Source organism: Otolemur garnettii, unplaced genomic scaffold (genome assembly GCF_000181295.1).
Source record: "Otolemur garnettii isolate 467f Iridium unplaced genomic scaffold, OtoGar3 scaffold00090, whole genome shotgun sequence".
Lineage (NCBI taxonomy): Eukaryota > Metazoa > Chordata > Mammalia > Primates > Galagidae > Otolemur > Otolemur garnettii.
In genome coordinates, this window is record NW_003852485.1 from 4902077 (window position 1) to 4926592 (window position 24516).

At 35.9% G+C, this 24516-nt stretch overlaps 1 protein-coding gene across 2 annotated transcripts in view; it reads right to left on the reverse strand.

The window, feature by feature from the left end:
• TTC21B (tetratricopeptide repeat domain 21B) overlaps nucleotides 1-24516 on the reverse strand; it is an 83709-nt gene that overhangs the window by 16193 nt on the left and 43000 nt on the right. For both annotated transcript variants that reach the window (XM_003795156.3, XM_023516334.1), the window contains 3 exons: nucleotides 15108-15296; nucleotides 13874-13984; nucleotides 12810-12891 (listed from right to left, as the gene is read on the reverse strand). In XM_003795156.3, the coding sequence (XP_003795204.1) occupies nucleotides 12810-12891; nucleotides 13874-13984; nucleotides 15108-15296 (382 nt within the window). The remainder of the gene's footprint in view (nucleotides 1-12809; nucleotides 12892-13873; nucleotides 13985-15107; nucleotides 15297-24516) is intronic.

Below are 24516 nucleotides of genomic sequence, written 5' to 3' on the forward strand. Positions count from 1 at the left end.
ATAATGTCGATGGCTTACACATCAATGTGAATGTACTTAATGTCACTAAACTGAACACTTACAAATGGTCAAGATGATAAATTTTATGTTATGTATATTTTACTACAGTAAAAGTAATATTTCAAAAAAAACCCACTGAAGGCTCTGCAACTACTCAGTTACATGATGTCAAAATCATACAGGTTGACAATATCATCATTTTTTTGCCCTGAGACATAATCTCGACTCTACAGATTTTGTTCTTGCCTGATAGTGTCACTAAAAGGCAAAGCATGACAAAAATATGTTTTCAGAAAAAGGTAATTTAAATATTCATCTTGTCTTTTAGCAATGTAAATTCAAGCAAATTACTCAACTTCTCTGAGTCTAAGATTATTTCTTAAAATAGGATTCCAAATTGACCCTAAGAGAACTATGAAAATCAAGTAAAATAAAGGCTCGAAAGATATTTATGAACTACAAATGTTGTTAGCAATATTTATGCCTCTAAAAGGTTTCGATAAAAAATAGGATGACTATCTCAAAACAAAGCCATTGCACCTACAAGTTGTATCTGATTAATTGGAAACTAAAGGTTAAAATTTATGGCCAAAATTTTTTTTGTATGATATTACTCATAATGTAGAACTTATGATACTGCTAAAATTATCTTAAGTCAATATTGGGAAGGCAGTTTCTTGAATAACTCTCCCCTTATAATATTACTGAAAAGTATTCATTACTATTTCCACTTACAATTACCACATTGGTAGACTAAATTACACTTATTTAATCTTTTGGTTAACCGTGAAATTTGACAGAAGGGAAGTTTATGCACTTAAGAAATCATTAAAACTGAAATGTATTGCCCTCTAAAAAATTTAGATGATCTATATTGACAGAGAGTGGAAAGACATGAAAATAATTACAGTGTGAAGTGATGTGAGATGCAAGTCTGTGGAATTACAAAGCAAAGTATTCCTCATAACTTTTCCTGGGAGAATCAGGAGAAGTTTCACATAATAGCTAACTTTCTAGAAGCCTCCAGGGTAGGAGGAGAATCTTATTTGACAAAGGCCCTCCCATAACAGCAGCATACGCCAGGGCAGAGGGAGAGAAGAACATGGGGAGTGTTGATATTATTAAATATTAAGGTAGAGGAAGAGGGATAGGAAATACGAATGAACAGAAAATTTGGGGCCACATTATTATGAAAATAATGCTATGATTTTAGTCTTTACCTTGAAGCACTACCCTAAATTTTGAGCATAGTGCTAGCTTTTGATTGTTACAAGTGACAGGATAGTCCAATGGTAACCACCAGCAGCAAGAGCCTAAAAGGCTAGAAGATTTGCTGGGAAAACAGTCTATGAGAGGTGATCAGGGTCTTAATTAGAGCAGTAAGCTAAGAAGGCAGAGACTGGGTGTGTAGTTAGCTACCAAGCCAATAGAATTGATGGGCCAAGTTAACCAATTAGTATGAAGGCATGGGAAAACTTAAGGTGATTTAGAGATTTTGAGAGAGCAAAAGAGCAGCCTGTCAAGAGATCAATAGTTAGGGCGGTGCCTGTGGCTCAAGAGAGTAGGGTGCTGGCCCCAAATGCTAGAGGTGGTGGGTTCAAACCCAGCCCTGGCCAAGAAAAAAAAAAAAAGAGAGAGAGAGAGAGACCAATAGTTAGCTCTATAAGTGACAATTTTCAATTAGTTACATTAAGTCAAATTGGTCAGTACATTTCTGAAATAAACTAAAATAGAGCCTTAATCTAAAGCACACAAGGTAACTGAGGATGGCCAATATGCACACACAGAATGAGGAAAAATCCATATGTTTTAGAATAATTCTGAAAAAAACATTTTTATGGATAAATAATGTAAATTCCTAATAGGAATACAGCATATAACACAAGATTGAAACTCTAAATTTGCACAAATATTTACTCAAATTTTTATTTTTAAATGACTTGGCATTTCACAGTCACTCACTGATCCATTCAACCAAAAAACATTTACCTCATACTGTATATGTTCCTTGCATTATGTGTGATATTGGGCATAGAAGATCAATATGACGTGATCTTTAAGTTTGAGGAATTAGCAGTGTAATGAAGACAATGATGTATATAAATGTTTTCAGCAAAATACGGTAAGTGATACAGAGGTATGAACAAAGTGACCCAATATTAGGGCTACCAACTCATCTTAGGCAAAATGTCCTTTCAGCGCAGGAAGTCCTGCATTTGGGAAACCTTCCAGAAAAACCGCAGAAAACTAGGCTGGATGCCAGGTTACGTAACCAAGATCACATATAACATTTTCTAGTGTAGGTGGTGGCAATGGGATGCAGGTTTGCTCCCCCCCCACCCCAGGTCAACATATTTTCCTCTGTCAGGAAAGAGAACATCATAGACAAAAGGAAAAAATCCACACCAAGGATTTTTGGTGGTATGATGGCATGTCATTTAGAATTGCTGCAGAACATGATCCTTACACAGAATTTATAAACAATTGGTTCTATATTTGCATAAAACAGTCTAAAATAGCCAGTCTAGTAAGCCAATTTAACCATTATCTATTTGGAAAAAATGCTTGTGCCAAATAATGGAAATTTAGGTGACACAATACCCACATGAAAAATGAAGGGTTCTTTAAATCTTAAAAAAAAAATGTGTGACAATGTCACCAAGAAAGGCTGAAAAATGTTCACAGTGGGAAAAGTCTATTATTTTAAGAAACAAGGTTAGATCATTGTCTCAAAGGGAAAAGACTGTGAAATGGTAACAGCTTGAGACAGAATGAAAATCTTACTTAAAATGGTAGTTTGGAGAAAGAGAATAGAACAAAAAAGAGTCTAGAATTCAAGGTAGAAATGTCAGGAAAAAAATTACATAGGCTTGAAGAAAATAAGAGCGTATCTGAGCAATATGGTTGTGGAAATGGGCCCATTCCCTTCTCAGAGTGAGTATGAGGTAAGATGGACAGGTAATTAACAGCACTTTTAATAACATCTAGGTTAGAATAAATAGGACAAAAGAACCAGAAATGAAATGGCCTACAGTAGTTCAAAGGTGAACAAACATCTTGAAACTAATAAAAATAATAAAGAGAAATTAAAATATTGATATTATTATAAAAATACATCATATATTTTCCTTTCAATCTTTCTCCTAACTGAGGATATGTTATTTGTAAGGGAAAAGTGATGTTCACTAAATTTAATTTTTTTTTATTAAAAGCATTAGTTAATATAACATAGAGCATATTGGGTTTTTGAGTTGGCCTGCGTGAGGTACAGACACCCCTGTGTTTATGTTGCTCTGATCAGGCAGTTCTGACTGCCACGGCACCATCTTAAGATGACAGTATTAGGGCTTAGAAGAACTAGTATAGTTCTAATACTTTCCTCTGTAATTTCAAACTCCTCTTTTGAGTGTCTACATTATAGCCTGGACTATAGTACAGTAGCATCATCATAATTCACTATAAGCTAAAACTCCTGGGCTCAAGCAATTCTTCTAACTCAGCTTTCCAAGTAGGTAGGAATATAGGCACATACTATCGTACCCAGATAATTTATATATATATAGTATATATAATATATATGTGTGTGTGTATATACATACATATATTTATATATATTTTTATTATTATTATTTATTTATTTATTTTTGTAGAAAGAGGGTCTCAATATGTTGTTCAGGCTGGTCTTGAACTCCTGTCCTGGCCTCAAGCATACTCCCATGCCTGGCCCAAACTCTTTTTAGTAACAGAGGTCTGTAACATACAGTCATGCACAGTTCGAATAGTTCTCACCTTCCTTTCTTCTTTTCCTCTTCCCTCTCCTTCCCTCCCTCCCTGTTTCTCTTCTTTTTCTTTCTCTACTCTCTTATCTATCCAGTATTTCTTTGTATCAACTCAGCCAGATACGTTTTAAATTCTAGGAACACATCAGTAAAGACACAGTTTCTGGCCACCTGATGTTTCTGTTCAGTGATTGATAGTTTTGTGGCTTAGTTTCACAAAGACTATACAGAAAGCAAACAAACAAACAAAAATCTAAAAGAATCACTTCCCCCCAAACCAACCAACCAAATAAAAACAGGATAAAAGGATAAAGAGCAATAAATAGTGTTATCTGGTATAGGACAGTTGGGGAAGGTGCTCAGGGAAGAAGCTACACTGCAGCAAAGACCTAAGTGAAGATGAAGCAGTAGCCACATGAATATCTGGAAAGTGCACATTCCAGGAAGTGGGAACAGCAAGAAGGCTTGAGATGCTTAAGATCATAATAGGCTTGGGCTGCTGCCTTCCTAATTTCTAGTTTCCTTTTTCATTATTAGAACTCTGAAATTTATTCCACATGGCACTGTATTCAGCTAAAAGATAACCTTTCTCATTTTCTTTTCCAGAAATAGAGGTGATTCTAGAAAAGGATTTTTAAAGAAAAAAGATGACTCACTAGGAGGAACACTCTTTAGCCTTTATCTCTACCTCTATCTCGGCCCTGGAACATCAATGCTTAGCACTGTGGTGTCATCCTGGACTATGAACTGATGCTTAGAATAGGAGTCTGGCTAATGATGATGGACCAAAAAGATAGAAAAGCTCTGGTTTCCTGATGATACTATGGAACTTCCATGCCATTCTCTACATAGTCTACTTCCAGAAATTTCCTTATAGAAGAGGAAAATAACAAGTCTATTTTTACATTTCTTTTATGGAAGAAGAAAATAATAGTCATGCTATTTTAGGCTAGAATTTTTTTTGGGGGGGGAGGTTCCATGATTTTCAGATGAAAGCATTTCTAAACTATTTGGAGGCAAGGAATGGAAATAGAGATGTGTTAAGAGGATGGTGCAATAATCTGTATGAAAGATGATGATGGCTTAGGCCATGGTGGTAGGAGCAGAGGTGGTAAAAAGTGATGGAAAGCTAGATCTATTGTGAAGGTAGGGCTAAAAATGATTTGCTGATGAACTGGCTGTGATACACGAGAGAATGATGAGACAAAGGTAACTATAAGATGTGAGGCCTGTAGTGATACCATTCACTAAGATGAGAAGTGGAAGTAGAATAAATTTAGAGGTGTTGATTCTGCCAATCTATAAGCATATGCTTCATGCTTGTGGATTGGTAGAATCATCACTGTTAAAATGCCTATATTACCCAAAGTGAATTAGAGATTCAATGCAGTTTCCTTTAAAATGCCAACGTAACTTTTTGCAGATATAGAAAAAAAAAAGGATCTTTGTTTCATATGGAACCACAAAAGATCTCAAATAGCCAATGAAACCTTATGTAATAAGAACCATGAAGCATCACTTTACCAGATATTAAAACTACATATTACAAAGCTATAGTAAATAAAACAGTGTGGCAATGGCACAAAAACAGAGACACAGACCCATATATCAGAATAGAGAACCCAGATATGAAACCATCCTCATATTTTCATCTGAACTTTGACCAAGCAGATAAAAACATACACTAAGGAAAAGCTCCTCTTTAATAAATGGTGCTGGGAAAACTGGATAGCCACATGTAAAAAACTGAAACAGGATCCACAACTCTCAGGCTCACAAAAATAATTCAAGATGAATAAAAGACTTAAACTGAAGACATAAAATTATAAGAATTTTAGAAGAAAATGTTGGAAAAACATATAGATATGAACCTCAGGAAAGAATTCACATAGAAGATCTCAAAGGAATCGCATTAACAACAAAAATAAACAAGAGGGACATCATCAAATTAAAAAGTTTCTGCATAGCTAAGGACCCAATCAATAGAAGAAATAGACAATCCACTGAATGGGAGAAAATATTTGCATGCTACACATCCAATAAAGGGAATAACCAGAATCTACAAAAACTCCATGAAGCATTCAAACATACAAATAATAGGAATCACTGAAGAGGAAGAAAATTGTCCCAAAGGAATGTAAGCCCTATTAGAGACTATCATAAATGAAAACTTCCAAAGATTTACTAAAGATCTTGAAACACTTTCTTCAGATGAATATTGAATCCCAAGTCATCTCAATTCAAATAGAGCTTCTCCAAAACACATTTTTTTTTAAATTTATAAAAAAAAGGAATTTATTTCTTACAGTTATGGAGGCTGAAAAGCCCAAGGTCAAGGGGCCACACCTGGTGAGACCCTTCTTGCTGGTAGGGACTCTCAGCAGAGAGCTGAGGTGGTGGTGGCAGGACTCCACATGGTGAGGGGGCTAAGCATGCTAGCTGAAGGCTCTAAGACACATTTTGATAAACCTGTTCAAAGTCAAGATGAAAGAAAAAATTCTACAAGCAGCCAGGTGTAATCACCAACTGACCTACAGAAGCAGAGCAATTAGGATGACAGCAGATATTTCAACTGAAACTTTCCAAGCCAGAAGAAAATGGTCATCCACCTTCAACATTCTTTAACTAAACAGTTCTCAGCCCAGAATTCTATGTCCTGCTAAACTAAGCTTCAAATTTGATGGAGAAATCAAATCTTTTGCAGATATACAAACACTAAGGAAATTTGCCACAATAAGACCAGCTCTATAGGTAATATTTAGACCTATTCTCAACACTGACAATCACAATGGGCCAAAAGCAAAGTAAACACCCAGAAGCCAAAAGTCAAAACTTAGCCTCCACAATGGTACATAGGATAAAACTACAGAATGGACTTTCACAAAATAAGATGAATAGAACTCCACCCCACTTATCAATTCTCTCAATAAATGTCAATGGATTGAATTCACCACTGAAGAGGCACAGGCTGGCTGACTAGATGAAAAAGCACAAGTCATCCATATGTTGTCTCCAGGAAACACACCTAGCTTTGAAGGACAAATCAAGACTCAGGGTTAAGGACAAATCAAGACTCAAGGTTAAGAGATGGAAAACAGTATTTCAAGCAAATGGAAATCAGAAGAAAAGAGGAGTTACAATCTTATTTTCAGACACAAGTGGATTTAAAGCAACTAAAGTTAAGAAAGACAAAGACAAACACTTTATACTGGTCAAAGGAAAAATACAACAAGAAGACATTTTAATTTTAAATATTTATACACCCAACTTAAATGCTCCCAAAATTTATGAAACAGACCTTGATGGGTTTCATAGCCACAACACTATAATAACTATGGACTTTAACACTCCTCTGACAGAACTGGACAGATCTTCTAAAAAGAAACTAAACAAAGATATAAAGGACGTAAATGTGACCTTAGAACAAATGGGATTAATAGACATACACAGAACACACCATCCCCAAGCTAAAGAATATATATTTTTCTTGTCAGCCTATGGTACATGCCCCCAAACAGATGACATCCTAGGATACAAATCAAACATCAGCAAAATTAAAAGAACAGAAATTATACCTTGTATCTTCTCAGACCACAAGGCAAAAAAAGTAGAACTCAACTCCAACAAAAAGGTTCATCCCCACACAAAGACATGGAAATTAAACAACTTTATGATGAGTGATAGTTGGGTTCAGGAAAAGATAAAAAAGGAAATCGTTAAATTCCTCAAACACAATAACAGTGAAGACACAAGTTACCAAAACCTGTGGGATAGAGTAAAAGCAGTCTTAAGAGGGAAATTTATTGCATTAAATGCAACATTTGAAAAATAGAAAGAGAGCACATCAACAAATTCATGAACTATCTTATGAATCAGAAAATAAAGAACACTCTAATCCCAAACCCAGCAGGAGAAAAGAAATAACCAAAATTAAATCAGAGATTAATGAAATTGAAAACAAAAGAATCATTCAGAAAATTAACAAAAAAAGTTGGTTTTCTAAAAAAGTAAACAAAATCGATAAACCTTTGGCCAGATTAACTAGAAACAGAAAAATAAAATCTCAATCAGAAATGATAAAGGGGAATTAACAACAGATGCTACAGAGATAGAAGAGCTCATCTCTGAGTACAAGAGACTCTATGCCCAGAAATTTGACAATATGGAGGAAATGGATCAATACCTGCAATTGCACACTCTCCCTAGACTTAACCAAGAAGAAACAGATCTCTTGAACAGACCAACATCAAGAACTGAGATTGAAGAAATAATAAAAAATCACCTAACAAAATCATGCCCAGGTACAGATGGCTTCACATCAGAATTCTATCAAACCTTCAAAGAAGAACTTATACCCATGCTGCAGAAATCACTCCAAAAAACTAAGAAGGCAGGAATTTTCCCCAACATGATCTATGAAGCAAACATCACCCTGATACCCGAACCAGAAAAAGACCCAACTAAAAAAGAGAATTTCAGACCAATTTTACTAATGATTATAGATGTAAAAATTCTCAATAAAATCCTAGCCAATAGATTACAGCTACACATTAAAAAAAAAAATTATTCATCATGATTAAGTAGGTTTCATCCCAGGGAGGTAAGGCTAGTTTAACATAAGTAAGTCCATAAATGTAAATCACCATATCAACAGAAGCAAAGACAAAGACCATATGATCCTCTCAATAGATGCAGAAAAAAGCATTTGGTAAAATTCAGCATTCTTTTTAAATTAGAACAGTTAAGAATGTAGGAATAGGTGGCATATTTCTGAATCTGATTGAAGCCATCAACAACAAACCCACAGCTAATATTATACTGAATGGAGTAAAACTGAAAGCTTTTCTACTTAGAAGTGAAACCAGACAAGGTTGTCCTCTATCACCACTACTATTGAACATGGTGCTGGAAGTTCTAGCAAACACAATCAAGGCAGAAGAAGAACATAAAGGGCATTCAAATGGGAGCAGAGGAGGTCAACTCTCCCTCTTTGCTGATTATCTGATCTTATACCTAGAGAACCCCAAAGACTCAATCACAAGACTTCTGGAAGTGACCAAAAAAATACAGTAATTTCTCAGAATATAAAATCAATGTCCACAAATCAGTAGCCTTTGTATTTGCCAATAACAGTCAAGATGAGAAGCTAATCAAGGACACAATTCCCTTGGAAGGAAGGAAGGAAGGAAGGAAGGAAGGAAGGAAGGAACGAACAAACGAAAGAAAGAGAAATACCTAGGAATATACCCAACAAAAGAGGTGAAGGAGCTCTATAATGAAAATTTTGAAATCCTAAGAAAAGAAATTGCAGAAGATATTAACAAATGGAAGAACATACCATGGTCACGGCTAAGAAGAATCCATATTGTCAAAATGTCTGTATTTCCCAAAGCAATAGACAGATTCAATGTAATCCCCATTAAAATACCATCATCATACTTTCAAGAATTGGAAAAAATAATTCTTCTTTTTGTATGGAACCAGAAAATACCACATATAGCTAAGGTAATTCTTTTTTTTTTTTTTTTTTTTGAGAAAGAGCCTCAAGCTGTCCCCCTGGGTAGAGTGCCGTGGCATTACAGCTCACAGCATCCTCCAACTCCTGGGCTCAAGCGAGTCTCCTGCCTCCACCTCCCAAGTAGCTGGGACCACAGGTGCCCGCCACAACACCCGGCTATTTTTTGGTTGCAGCCGTCATTGGTGTTTGGCGGGTCCGGCTGGGGATTCGAACCCGCCACCTTAGATGTACGTGGCTGGCGCCTTAGCCGGTTGAGCTATAGGCGCTGAGCCGGTAATTCTTAATAATAAAAACAAAGCCGTGGGAATCACCCTACCAGACTTTAGGCTATACTACAAGGCTACAGTGATCAAATCAGCATGGTATTAGTACAAAAATAGAAACATTGTCATTTGGAACCAAACAGAAAACCATGAGATGAAACTAACATCTTACAGCCACCTGATATTTGATAAACCACACAAGAATATACACTAGGGAAAATAATTCCTTTTCAATAAATAGTGTTGGGAGAACTAGTTAACCACATGTAAAAGACTGAAACTGGACCTGCATCTCTCACCACTTACAAAAATTGATTTGAGATGGATAAAAAATTGAATTTTAAGGCATGAAACAATAAAAATACTCAAAGAAAGCATGGGGAAAACAATTAAAGATATCGGCCTAGGGAAAGATTTTATGAAGAAGACTCCAGTGGCAATTGTAACAACAACAAAAATAAACAAATGGGACTTAATTAAACTGAAAAGCTTCTGTACAGCTAAGGAGACAACAACCAAAGCAAACAGACAACTTTCAGCATGAAAAAAGATTTTGCATATTATGAATTGGACACAAGCTTGATAATATGGATCTACAGAGAACTTAAATTGATCAACAAAAAAAGAGCCAATAGTCCCATATATCACTGGGCAAGTGATATGAACAGAACCTTCTCTAAAGAAGACAGATGAATGGCTAACAAACATGAAAAAATGCTCATTGTCCCTAATTATCAGAGAAATGCAAATCAAAACCACCCTATGATATCACCCAATCCCAGTGAGAATCGCCCACATCACAAAGTCTCAAAACTGCAAATGCTGGCATGGATGTGGACAGAAAGGAACAATTTTCCATTGCTGGTGGGACTGTAAACTACTAACAACCTTTTTGGAAGGAAGTATGGCAAATCCTTAAAGAACTCAAATTAGACTTCCCATTTGATCCTGCAATCCCATTACTAGCCATCTACCCAGAAGATAAAGAAATCCTTTTATCATAAGGACATTTGCATTAAAATGTTTATCACAGCTCAGTTTACAATCAATAAAATGTGAAAATAACCTAAATACCTACCAACCCAGGAATGGATTAACAAGCTGTGGTATACGTATACCATGGAATACTTATTCAACCATTAAAAAAGATGGAGACTTTACATCTTTTGTATTAACCTGGATGGAAGTGGAACATACTCTTTTTAGTAAAGCATCATTGAGTACATCCAATGTACTCAATTCTAATACGAAGAAAGTAGATGAGCTAATACACTGGTTCTCAACCTTCCTAATGCCGTGATATATTTTCATTGTTAAAAATGGGTTGCAATCCACAGGTTGAGAACCTCTGAGCTAATATAAGGTGGGAGTAGGGGAATGAGGGAAGAAAAAGATGCACCCCTAAAGAATTACAGTAATTTATTTTCAAATTGATACTGTTTCTTTAATTTTTATATGTCATTTAAAATAAAAGTAAATTATGTCTTCAAAAAAATGGTGATCTTTTATCTTTTATAACAACCTGAATGCAACTGGAGAACATTCTTCTTAGTGCAGCAGTTCTCAACCTGTGGGTTGAGACCCCTTTTTAACAATGAAAATACCCTGGGGCATTAGGAAGGTTGAGCACCACTGTCTTAGTGAAATAGCCTAAGAATGGCAAAATCAACACATGTGCAACTAATACTGAATTAGAACTAATTGATCAGAACTTATGTGCACGTGTGGAAGTCAAACTCAACAGAAACCAAGCAGGTGAGCGAGGAGGAGGGGATGGGTAAATTCACACCTCACCAGTACAATGCACACTTTCTAGTGAAGGGCACAGTTATAACTTTTTTTTTTCTGCAGTTTTTTGGCCGGAGCTGGGTTTGAACCCTCCACCTCAAGCATATGTTGCTGGCGCCCTACTCCTTTGAGCCATAGGCACTGCCCCACAGTTATAACTTTTGACTTAAAACATACAAAAACAAATTATATAACCCAAACACGTATACTCTGTAATATTTTGAAAAAATAAAGAAAGCATAGGAAGCAAAGAATAGTAGTGGTTTTTCAAAGTGTCAGGGAATAAACAATGTGTGTGTTAATTTAAAAAAAAAGGAAGAGAAGATCAAGTAGTCTATTTTGTACATAGCACATCTGAGATCCTCCTAGACATCTGAGTGGGGATGCAAAAAGGCAGAGGTGTCTGAAAGTCAGGCTGCAGATCTTGTTTGAGACACACTGGCACCTACATGGGATATAAGTCAGCTAGGGGGTAAATGTGTAAAGAGAAGGGGTTTGAGAACCGAGGCCTGGAGGATCCTGATATTTGAAGGTCAGAAAGAAAAGGGGTTCTAACAAAGGAAACTGAAACAGCAGGCAGCCTGGGAGAGGAATAACCTAACATCTCAGAGACAAATGAAAAGTGTTTCCTGATGGAGGGGAATAAACTATGCCAAACACAGTTGGAGGTCAAGTGAGCAGAGAACTGAGATTGATTACGGGGTCTGTCTGGCAGCAGGGAGGTCACCATCCACACTATACAAGCGACTTCCCTGGAGGGCAGGAATGGAGCAGACAAAGTAAGAGTATATTTCAAAATCCTTTGGAGGAAATCTGCTGTTGTATCCTTTAGAGGAAGGGTGCAATAATTGAAAGGGGAAGAGAGTTAAGAGTTGGTTTTTATTTATTGATTTAAAGCAGGGATATGCCACAGCATGGTTGTATGATGACTGGGAAAAAAGTAATAATTCAAGAAAGAGCAAGAAGTGCACGAGTGAGGCCCCATAGGTGGGAAGTGGCCTGCGATACGCACAGAGGGGAACTAGCTGCCAGCAGGGTCACAGACAAAGGCTGGGGAGAGGGTGCATTGGTGACAGGGATGAGGAAGTTCTATTCCAGGTGCTTGTATTTTCTTAGTGAAGTGGGTGGCACAGTTTTGAGCTCTCAGCAAGGAGGGAGGAAAGATTCTTTTGATGAGGCAGGAAAAAAGTGTGAAAAACAGCTGAAGTGAGTGAACTCAAATACAGTAGCACTGCCAGGCAGGTCTAATGGCCCACTGGAAGTTTCGGGTCATAACTTCTGCGTTAGACCAGTCAACAGTGTTAGATTTTCCTTATAAGCCATTTCAGCAGATCACACCCATGTGAGGAATAAACAGAGTTGCTCCAACCACTGTTGGGGTTTTTGTAAGAGTATATAAGCTAAACAGAGAAGAAAGGAGAGAGCTTAGTGCATCAAAAAATATAATCAGTGGGTATTTACCTGGTTTGCGTTCTAAAAGCTGTTGTAGATGATACACTGCTTGTTCATAGTCCTGTTTTCTGAACATGATATCAGCCATCATCTATGAAGATTAAAGCTGGTTATAAAAATGCTACTATATATTTTACAAGGTGTAGTCTTTTTCTATGAAAATACACATGAAATACATGAGAATGGGCAAAGTTTTTTAAAGAGCCATTGAAGGGTCAGACACACCTTGAGCAGAAAGGCTTGGACAGAAGAGAAGGATGTGAGACAGATTGTTGTATCTGCAAAGCTGTATTTTTAGCAAAAAATATGTTTCTAGTGCTTGTTTTGAAAATAGAAATTTGAAGAGAAATGCATACTCTATGAATCATTGTATAAAAGGTGACTTACTGGACTTGACTAAAATGCCAATGAGAAGATTTAAAAACAAAACGAAGCTTAAATCATAAATGTTTAAAGACTTTAAAATTGAGCAAGACCTACTGAGATTTTCTTGTGTGTTTTAAGAGGGAGACTTCTTAACGTTTCTTTTTAGCTATGACAGTAATTTTAAATGAACCTCACCAAATGTCATCCAGGCAGCTGTTTGAAAAGCTTCCAAATGCTTCAACTCAAGTAACAATAAGAAAAAAAAGTGCAACTGTATTTAAAACATGCACCTTACATGGTCTCTAACAGAAAGTTTTTTTATTTTTATAACTCCAAAAGTTCCACTGAAACTCTTAAATCAGTCTAACATGCCTAAGTGAGTACTTAAAAACTACCCTTTAGCAAATTACAGCTTTTCCACACGAGTGGCACCTGACCAAGCATCCCTTTAAGCTTAGATAAAAATTTAGCCCCAAAAGGGCAAGTTAGGGCCTGACCTAGGTATGTTATTGTTCTTACAAATGAAATGCTAATGATTTTTGGTCTTTGTTGGTAAAATGTACCATATTAGAAGTATGTTAATTCTTCCAAAAGTCAAAATGAGTCTGCCTCATGGGGTAAAATAAGGTCTACTGGGAGGTAAAATTTGAAACTTCCAGTGCAATGTAAAACAAAATCTTCATAGTATTGAACTCTGTTGGTCTAACCATGGTGGCAGGTTCATTATCCTGGTCACTCTGGAGAAGTAATTCACAATGCCGCTGGCAGGCATCAAGGTCATCTTGTGCCAGGTATAATCTTGCCAGTTCCAACATGATCTATAAAACAAAAGGTAGGCTTACTCAGACACCGTTCTGGAATAAAAGTGAAAGAAGAAAACGTCTGGACACAGATTAACTTCAGTTGACCACAGGTTATTGCAATAAAAATATCAAGTATAATAGATAAGAAAAACCAATAGGCATGACTGTCTCCATTTTCTCTTCTAAGAAAACAATAACATCAACAACAACAGCAAAAGCCCAAGAAAACAGGTGGCAATGCAATTGAAAAGTAGAGAGACATAAGGCCTTGTGAAAAGAACTCTGGTCTTAAAAGTGACAGATGACGGTGCCCTTTAACCCCCTTCTACCTCTCTGACTCTGCTTCTCATTTGTAAAATGAAAAGCTCCAGGCAGACAATCTCTAAGGCATTCCTCAGATTTAAAACTGGAATTCTAACTGCGTTACTCACCACTGAAAAAGGGTTGGTTATCATTTACTACAGGTTGTTGTTTGCCCTTCATTTGAAAAATTATATTATTTAATAATAAAAAGTATTCAATCTTAATCTTTCAATTTTAAAAAATGGTTATCTTCTGTTCTATATCATTTACTGAAACTTTAGCCATTTAGTAATTTTTAAAAACTAATCATCCTCCAGATCTTCCGAGATCTTGACAGAATAACCTTTTATTTTACATAACCAGCCATGTGAGTGTATGGCATACAATGATCTTTGTACCTGACTCTCACACTATGCTTCCTGAGGTTCAGAGCTTCAGGCAAGTGACTTCTGCACCCTCAGTGGCAAACACCAATTGAAATACAGATGTGCACAATAGATGTTTTGTAAACTGAATTGAATCATGAAAACCCAGATATTTGTGATTGAAAATTTCTTTCAAAGTGATGATTAAAACACAGATAAATATAGTAAAAAGAAGGAATTTGCAGATTTGCTTTATATTACTTGCTCTACGATAATTTTTAGACTCTAATGTTCTTAAGGCATTACGAACATATTTTGAAAGCTTTCTAGAAACAAAATTAATTTTTTAAACTTGCATTTTTGTTACATTTCTTTTGAAATCTTCTTTATAAATGTTGAGAATTATGCATTTGGGGAAATCAGATGACATCTGAAATAAAAGGTGCTTAACATTTTGCAGAAGCACTGACCTTATTATCTGTTTCACAGTGAACAAGAGCCTCTCTATAAAACTTAATTGCTGTTTCAGAGTCTCGCTGAGCAACAGAATGTTTTGCAATCTCTGCACAAATTTCAGCCGCTAAGTGTTTCTGTGCAGGAACTGCATCTGGCTGTTCCATCTGAACACGTTTCAGTACCCGAGCTTGTAATTCTCTAGCCTAGAAAAGAAATAAGGATTAAAAGATATTTAAAAGAAAATAAAGTAAGCAATTCTCAGTAACTCACACATAGCATAATTTTATAGAAAATTTACTTAAGCATCATTAGCCCTTGACCTAACAAAACTCGATCCAAATAAAATATCTTATTGAGATTGCAAAAATACACTTGTTTACAAATGAGTCAGATGGTATATATCCTACTGATCAAAGTGCTTTAAAATCCTGCATCTTTTCCCTGTTAAAGCTCACTAAGCCAGAAATACACCATGAAACAGATCTTTGGGAAAAACATCTAGATGCTACAATTAAATACTTAAAAATAAAAAATGTTTATTAAATTAATAAAATAGTAAATTTCTAAAAACTATTCAATTGAATTTTGGCAGGCTTTAGGCAATCAGTCCATTTATTATATAATGATGGCACATAAACTAGACCAATCTTTTTGAGCAACACCCCAGCAAAACATACCAACTCAATAAAACTAAACAGGCTGTTGAACTTAGTTGTTCCCTTCTGGAGAAGATACTGAAGGCCATTTATTATTTATTTAGAAGGAAAAAAGGAAATTTGTTATCTGTTGTAAAGAAAAATTAAGGAGAACACTTAGAGAACTAAAAATAGACCTGCCATTTGATCCTGCAATTCCTTTATTAGGTATATATCCAGAAGACCAAAAACCACATTACAACAAAAATATATGTATCAGAATGTTTATTGCAGCCCAATTCATAATTGCCAGGTCATGGAAGAAGCCCAAGTGCCCACTGACCCACAAATGGATCAATAAACTGTGGTATATGTACACCATGGAATACTATGCAGCCATAAAGAAAGATGGAAACTTTACCTCCTTCATGTTCACATGGATGGAACTGGAAAATGTTCTTCTTAGCAAAGTATCTCAAGAATGGAAGAAAAAGTATCCAATGTACATAGCCCTATTATGAAACTAATTTATAGCTTTCATACGAAAGCTATAACCTCATTATAACCTAAGAATATGGGGAGGGGGAGGAAGGGGGTGGATAGGTGGAGGGAGGGTGATTGGAGGGATCACCTCTATGGTTTATCTTACAAGGGTACAAGTGAATCTTTCTAAGAGTAGAATATAAATGTCTTAATACAATAACTAAGAAAATGACATAAAGGCTATGTTAACCAATTTGATGAAAATATTTCAAATTGTATATGAAAACACTACATTGTACCCCATGATTGCATTAATGTACACAGCTATCATTTAATAAAAATAAATAAATAAATAATCTCTGTTATTTGTTATAGAAACTGACCAGAACCAACCTCAATGTCTACAGATGAGGAAATGACTAATCCCTACGCTATGCAGAGAAGAAGGTGGGCCCTTCTTCAGGGTAAGGATGGGCAGCAGGTCACTAAATTGGAAGAATAGAACCTTTCCACCTGTACATCTGGTTTCTGGAGCATTCAGATCTTACTTCAATAAAGGACAGAGAGCTTAGTTTTTCTTTTTCTCTGCCATACACTGGAAGAATGAGCATTGAGTCGGGTCACACATTAAATACACAAACACTAAGGAAAGCTGATTAGGAAAAAAAAGATCCTGAATACTTTTCATGACATCAGACACCCCAGATAAGCAACAGAAAGTCCTCACAAAGTCAGCCTGTGACCCGCTGGCCCCGGGTTGCACTCCCCTGCTTTAGGCCTTCACAAATAAAATTTAACTTTGAGCTAGACATAATCAATCACTAATTAAACTGATACATTCATTTTAAGAAATAGTAACTGTCTAGTCATACATTATGCCACACAGCACCTTTCTGGGAACACCTATCAAAATGTTGGTTGGTACATGGTATTTAGTGAAAACAGTTTAAAGTAGATATTTTTCTCAAACCGTAAGTTTAGAGGTATATAATAAGATCATTTTAGAAATAAAAAAAGTTAAACATGTGAGTGTCTATATCATATAGTATTAATACTGTTTCATGAAATTTTTATTTTGCTTAAGTTAATGTGTTTTTAAGTAAGACAGTATTTGTGTATTTGTGGTTATATATATATATATGGGTCACTATGAAATTTTGGAGACACACTGTGTTATGGTATAATTATTTCATTTCTAAGAAACAACAGTTGACAAGGTCCTTTCTGAGTCACTTGTGCAAGTTTCAACTTGCTTAGCTGATCAGTGTTGCTGGGAAGGCCTCATGTCTTTCCATCAGTGTGGATGTTACATTTCTTGATTTTTGCATATCTCAAAAATTTTGTAATGACAGATATACAAATATGTGTATGTGTATGTATATATATGTGTGTATATATATCTGTGTTGATGATTTTACCTACACATGCACACCCATATGCTTTATAGTCAAAAAACTCTAAAAACAATTGGTCTACATAAGATGATCTCTGTCTGGCAGGAAGCGGTGCCTGCATCCTCCCAGCTCTGTATTCCTGTACTTCTCCCTACCCACGTCCTCCCTTGGAAGAGGGGTGGGATCCTCAGGACTCAGAGGTAGGGCTGCCACCCCAAAGGCACATGTTCCCCAGCAGCCACCTTTAAGAATTCAGCTTTGAGAGATGTTCCTTCATTTTTGGCCCTATCCTATTTTAATAAAGTGAAAACAAGAGAGATCTGCATCAGAGGCCCCTGGCAAACTACCCCAGGGGACAGCTGTCCCTTTATCCAACAATTTAATTGCCTCTATCCTATCATTAGAGCCGTAGGCCTTGAGGGCAGTCTCAATGATTAGACCTGTTATCTCAGCCTAATTATTAATTTGACTGTCTTACCTTTTCCAAAATATTCTATTTTGAATGATAAATCATATGGCCACCTTAGGTCTAAAAGATATGCAATTCATTTTCTAAATAGTTTGAGTTTTATTTCTGAAACAGGTGAATCTCTAGAAAGCCAAATCTGGGCACCTTATTAACTTAGCCTTCTAGGGAAATTCATTTATGAGTTAGATTTTTGTGTGATGCTCTATAATTTTTGTAAAGATAAACATTTGGGGGAAATTTTGAGCAACTGTACTTTATATTTTCTACTAAGGATATTCTTTTTAAAAAATGCTCAGTTTCTGAAAAAGTATGCTTAATGATCATTAAGAAACATTTTGAAATACAAGTTAGTGTTAACAAAAAAATTTTCTTGAAGGATTGGCAAGACTCCGTGTTTTCCCTTGGTTTCCAGAAATATCAGAGCTGAACATAATTATGTTAATAACTATATCAGCCCTCACTGCACCACATTTACTTTTTTCTTGCCCTTCCTATTTTATGACATACAGTAGATCCTTCATCATGGACCACCTTCCTACATGGACCACCTCATTGAGCTGATGTAATTTTCAAAGACTGGACATGGACCACATGCATGGATCAGTACAGTAGGCCTAGTTCCCTATGCTGACCACCTCTGTATGTTGACCAGTTTGTCACAGTCCCTTGGGTGGTCAACTTACAGAGGTTCTACAGTTTATTCCAAATTGTTGGGTAGAATATAGATACAACCATCCTTATTTTAAGGACTTCCTAATTTTCTCTTTCTATTTTAATAGCTTTGTTTTATACATATCTTACCTTAGACTACCTTAAAATAAAATATGCCAATTAAATGGGAATGTCATGTTAGTTTTTCTGTGATAAATATGCAACTATATACATTGAAAAGAACCCAGATGTTGACTAAGAGGAGCAAAAATAAATATCTGTACACACTAACAACTGTGGAGAGTTAAAAAGTTTTAAAATTGTCAAATGTTTTATGTTACAGAGGTTATTTCTCCTTTGCTTAGATTTTATTTAGACAGAAAAGATAATGAGTGTATTAAAAGGTGATTTTTTTTTCCTATAATTATTCTTAGATTTAAAAAGTTGATATATGATTTCCATTCAGACATTCAACAAAAGGTTTTGAGCACCTATTGTTATGGACAAACTTTCAGGTGGCTCCCTTGATCCTTGCCTCCTATTCACTGCCTTGTAGGATCCTCTCTCCCGACATGGATGTGAGACTTGGAACTTGCTTGTAAACAATACGATATGGCAAACATGAAAGGATGTCCCATTACGGTATATTACATAAGAATCTGTCTTGCTAGCAGACCCACACACTCTAGAGACTTTCTCCCTGAATGGCTCTGAAGAATTAAGTGGTCAGATTAGCTGGCCTATCTGGCCAGGGGCTGCAAGCCTTTAGGGTTCTTAGGTGCCTTCTAGCCAGAAACACACCAGAAGCTGGGGACCTCAGTCTCACAGCACTGAGGAAATGAATTCTGCTAACAACCTGCGTGAGCTTGGAAGCAGACCTTTACCCAGGCAGGTTTCCAGTTGAGAGCCCAGCCCTGGCCCCTGGCCCCTGGCCAATATCTTGACTGCAGCTTTGCAGAGGTCCCAGCTAAGCTGTGCCCCATAGCAACTGTGAAATAATAAATGTGTATATTGTTTTCTTCCATTAAATGTGAGGTAATTTGTTACCACAGCACAGAAAACTAATATGACCTACTATGTGGCAAAGATTCAATACTGTCACAAAACCCCAGGCCATGCCTGTATTTATACAAATTCTAATTTAACAAGAAGGTAGATAATCAAGTGGTAATAGTAAGTTATAAGGTGTTCTGTAGCTGAAAAATACTGGTTGTCATGGGTATACATACAAGAAGACTTAACTCAGTCTTGGAAGTCAGGTGAGATTTAAACAATGACTAGTTGTTACAATCTGGTGAATCTGGGAGAAAGAAAGAAAAAGAAGAAATGGAATAGGGTGCAGGCATTAGAAAGGAAAGAGATGTGAGAGATGTAGAGGATACGCTGCTTGATCAAATTAGAAAAACTAGAAGAAAAAATGGCTGCGAAGACACAGAATATATAATAGGTATGCCTGTTCAATGATTCACATTTTATCCTAGAGGCCATAGGAAGCTGCTACTATATTGTTTACAAGCAACAGAGTAACGGGCTCTGGTCTGTCACTCACGCTGGTGTTGCTAGGATGTACTGACCGGAGTGAAACGAGACTGGAAGAGCATGGGGATCGATGAGGAGGCCAGTGCAGTAATCTAGCAAAAGATGATGGAGAGGGCTAAAAGATGACAGGGAGGCTAAAGAAATGTGAAGTGATTTCAGAAGTCTAAAATGTTCAGAAAGCAGAAATCATGATTTGTGATTCTCTAAACTTACCAGTTCTGCCATTTCCAAAAATGTTTAGCAACTATGTAAAAATACTATGATGGAATTCCAAAGTTACATAATGTGGAGAATTCAGGTCAATAAATGATTATTGAATAAATGAATATAAAAATCAAAAGTTTTGGTTCCCCTTATAAGTTCTGTTTGAATTGCACCTTTTTGTCAATCAGAATGAGTAGCACAATATAGCTGGGAGGAATGATTCTCTGAATTTTATTAAAGATGAACAATCCCTGTGCTATAACATACAAACTTCAAACTAATAAGAGTTTGGCTTGTTGGCACTGTCTAGCTTGACATCTGTGTTCTTATAGGTGCTCAGATAACCAGGGTGACTGGGACTAACGATATCCATAAAGGGGTGAAATATACGAAATTCACTTCTAAAATGTATTAAAACTCTAAATTTACCAAAATGACACTTCCCTTGTAGCTACTGGTAGGTAACCTAGAGTTAGGTGCACATCTCTATCATGTGATTTAGAAAGCAGGGATCAGAAGATACCACCAATAAGTATCAGATGTTAATGTTGTTGAAGATTACGTATTTTAATGATACTGTAACGTTAGATGGCTGTCACAAAAATCTAATGGTCCAATTCATTCACAGCTAGAACAAAAAAATCAGGGACATTGCCATGGAAACATTGGTGGGTATGCATACATATCTACCTCATTGTCAGCTAAAGCTCAAAAGCAAAACATTTAATAAATTATTTGCAGAATGCAGAACTCCTCTGGGTTGAAAATCAAATGAAAACTGTAGTACCCTACAGAGCACACAGGGTGAGTATTGTGCTCTGCGTTCTCCTTTACGCTCTTCCACTAATAAGCTACATAATCTTTTGCAAACACTCCCTGTGGGCTCCTCCCTCCATTGGAAATTGAGTGTAGTTCAAACATGAGCTATTTGTTTACCCTCAGAGACCTGTTTCCAACATATCACAGGAGGTCACAGATACAGAAAAATAGAATGAGATGAAAATAGTGGGAGACTTTTTTTAAATATGAAGTATTAAGAAGGCAAAAGATTATTAATGTATAATCACCATTTCACATTTATTTCCAGAAGCTAGACAACTGTAAAACAAACCAATATGGTAGATCCTATTTGGGGAATGTTAAAGTGCTTCCCTGGAACTTGGGAAGTAAAATTATCTCTCTTAGAGTTAAGCTATAAAATCAACACATAATGGGCAAGGTAGGCAAAACCACTTAAATGTTATCCTATAAATCTGAAAACATGACAGGTCTTACCATTTTAAGAATAAATGTTCGATTTAGAAGGAGAATGGGTAGTAATGGCTAATGAAAGCATAGAAATTCAGAGCTATTAAAGTTTGTCAGCATTCATGCAAGAAGCGTCTATAGGTTCCCGGGTATAATGTAGTGGAAGACAGGCATCCAGGTCCATAAGCAGCTCCAATTCTTGTTTCATGTTTAATAGATAACCTTTTAATCAATTGACTTTGCATGCACTATGCTTTTGACAAGAGAATGGTCAGGTCAATGAGAATGATGTATGCTCAGTCACTGTTAAGTCATAAATTGTTAATATTTCTCAAGAGCTTTGTCATGACACACACATTCAATCATTTGGGTCAATGACTGGATTAAGGTTTGGAGAATCCATGGCTATGGGTCAGTTCTGGATTAACCATGATAAATACCACACCATGGGGACCTAAGTAAGTAGCAATCTAGGATTCTTGAGGTGATACTCTTTTGTTTGCATTGCCAGTGTATTTTGGTACCAGCAATAACTTATTTTGTTAAAATTGCTGCCTCTGTTCTATAGGGGACATCCTGGGATGTGTTCTAGATTTCCAGATATCTAGACATGAGATAGAGGTGTGGCAGAGGGTTGGAATATGAAATCACAGAATGCTAAATAAATGTTAAGAAAACAAATATATATGCATAAAAATATCTTTTCCACATACAACTACTAGATAGTTCTTATTACCTGATTATTATACAAAGGATTCTTTAATATATGCATAAAAGTATCTTTCTACATAAAACTAGGTAGTTCTTAATTATCTGTTACTTATTCAAAGGATTCTTTAAAAATCTTTCAGTGTCTGGTACTAGAGTAAAATATATCATTGTAAACTATAAACAAAGTTTCAAATAACTAGTTTAATGCATGACAACAATAATAGGAAAGACAAAGGCAAAGGAAGGGAGTTTGGATAAGAAGAGGATTTATGTTGTTATATAACTAACACTGAAACACAATGAAAAAAGAAAAATGACAAATAGAGGGGAAAATGGAACAAGAACAATTTTACTAACCCAAAAAAGAAAAGTTCAAAAAGAAGACAGATTATAAGATGTCAGATATTAATCCACACATAATACATAATTATATTAAGTGTTAACAAAATAAATATTCTAATGAAAAGATTAAGATTGCTAGAATAGATAAAAGAAAAAAATAATTTTATGCTGAAAGATCTTCAACTTAAAGACATGGGAAAAGCCATACTATGCAAACACTAATCAAAGAAAGCTTCAGGGGCTACACAAATCTCAGCCAAAGGAGACTTTAAAGCGAGAAACGGTACGAGAAATCAAAAAGGCCATTTCATAATTATAGAGAAGTAAATTCACCAGGAAGATGGTACAATTCTAAATCTGGATCATTCAATAATACATCTTCTAAATAAATGAAACAAAAATGCATTAGGCCTGGCTTGGCGCCCATAGCACAGTGGTTACAGTGCCAGCCACATACATCAAAGCTGGTGGGTTCGAACCTGACCAGGGCCAGCTAAATGATGACAACTGCAACAGAAAATAGCCAGGCATTGTAGTGGGCACCTATAGTCCCAGCTACTCAGGAGGCTGCAGAAAGAGAATTGCTTAAGCCCAAGAGCTTGAGGTCACTGTAAGCTGGGACGCCACAGCACTCTACAATATGTGACATAGTGAGACTATACCTCAAAAAAAAAAAAAAAAATGCATAGGCCTAAACAGGGACAGATAAATCTGTAATCACATTGAAAGACATTAGCATACTTCTCATAAAAGCAAATTATACAAACAGACCAAAGACAAACAAACAATAACAATCAAACCCCCCAAGAGCTGCAAAAAGTCAATCAACAAATTTGATCTAATCGACAATAGTTGATTGTCGATCAGTAATGGTAGCGACACATACTTCACATCCACTTGGGACCTGTACCAAAACTGACTGAAAATCATGTAGCATCATAAAACAAGCTTCAACAAATTTTAAAACCATTCAAAAAAAAAAAGCCATTTAAAATCATTCAAAATATGTCTTTGACCATAGTCGATTTAAACTATAAATTAACATGAAAGAAAACAAAAAAATAAAAAAATTAGCTGGCACTGTGGCTGGTACTTGCAGTCCCAGCTACTTGGGAGACTAAGGCACGATTGTTTGAGCCCAAGAGTTTGAAGTTGCTGTGAGGTATGATGACATGGCACTCTACTGAGGGCAACCAAGTGAGACTATTCCGCAAAAAATAAACAAACAAACCAAGAAAAAAATCAGAACTCCTTAGAAATTGAACACTACACTTTTAAATAACCCGTGGGTCAAAGAAGCAATCAAAGTAAAAATTAAGAAATATTTTGAACTGAATAATAATAAACTTGTGCAATGCTACTAAAGCAATGTTTAGAGAAAAATTTATTGTCTTAAATGAGTAAGAAAGGAACAAGGCTAACAATCTATTATCTCCTATTTGAATAGGCTAAAAAAAGATCAGTAAATCATGCCCAAAGAAAGTAGAAGAAACTAATTATAATGTAAAAAGAAAACATTTAATGAAGTCAGAAAAGGCAAAAGAAAATACATGAATAAAATAATAAATCCCTAGCATAACTGCATATTAAAAAAAGAAAGAAAATAAAAGTACTAATATCTGCTCTGGAAAAAAGACCATTTTCATAGCACTTATAGACATTCAAAAGAAAAGATATAATGAACAAATTTATGTCAACAAATCTGTCGGTTTAATGAACTCAACAAATTACTTAAAAATATGATCAT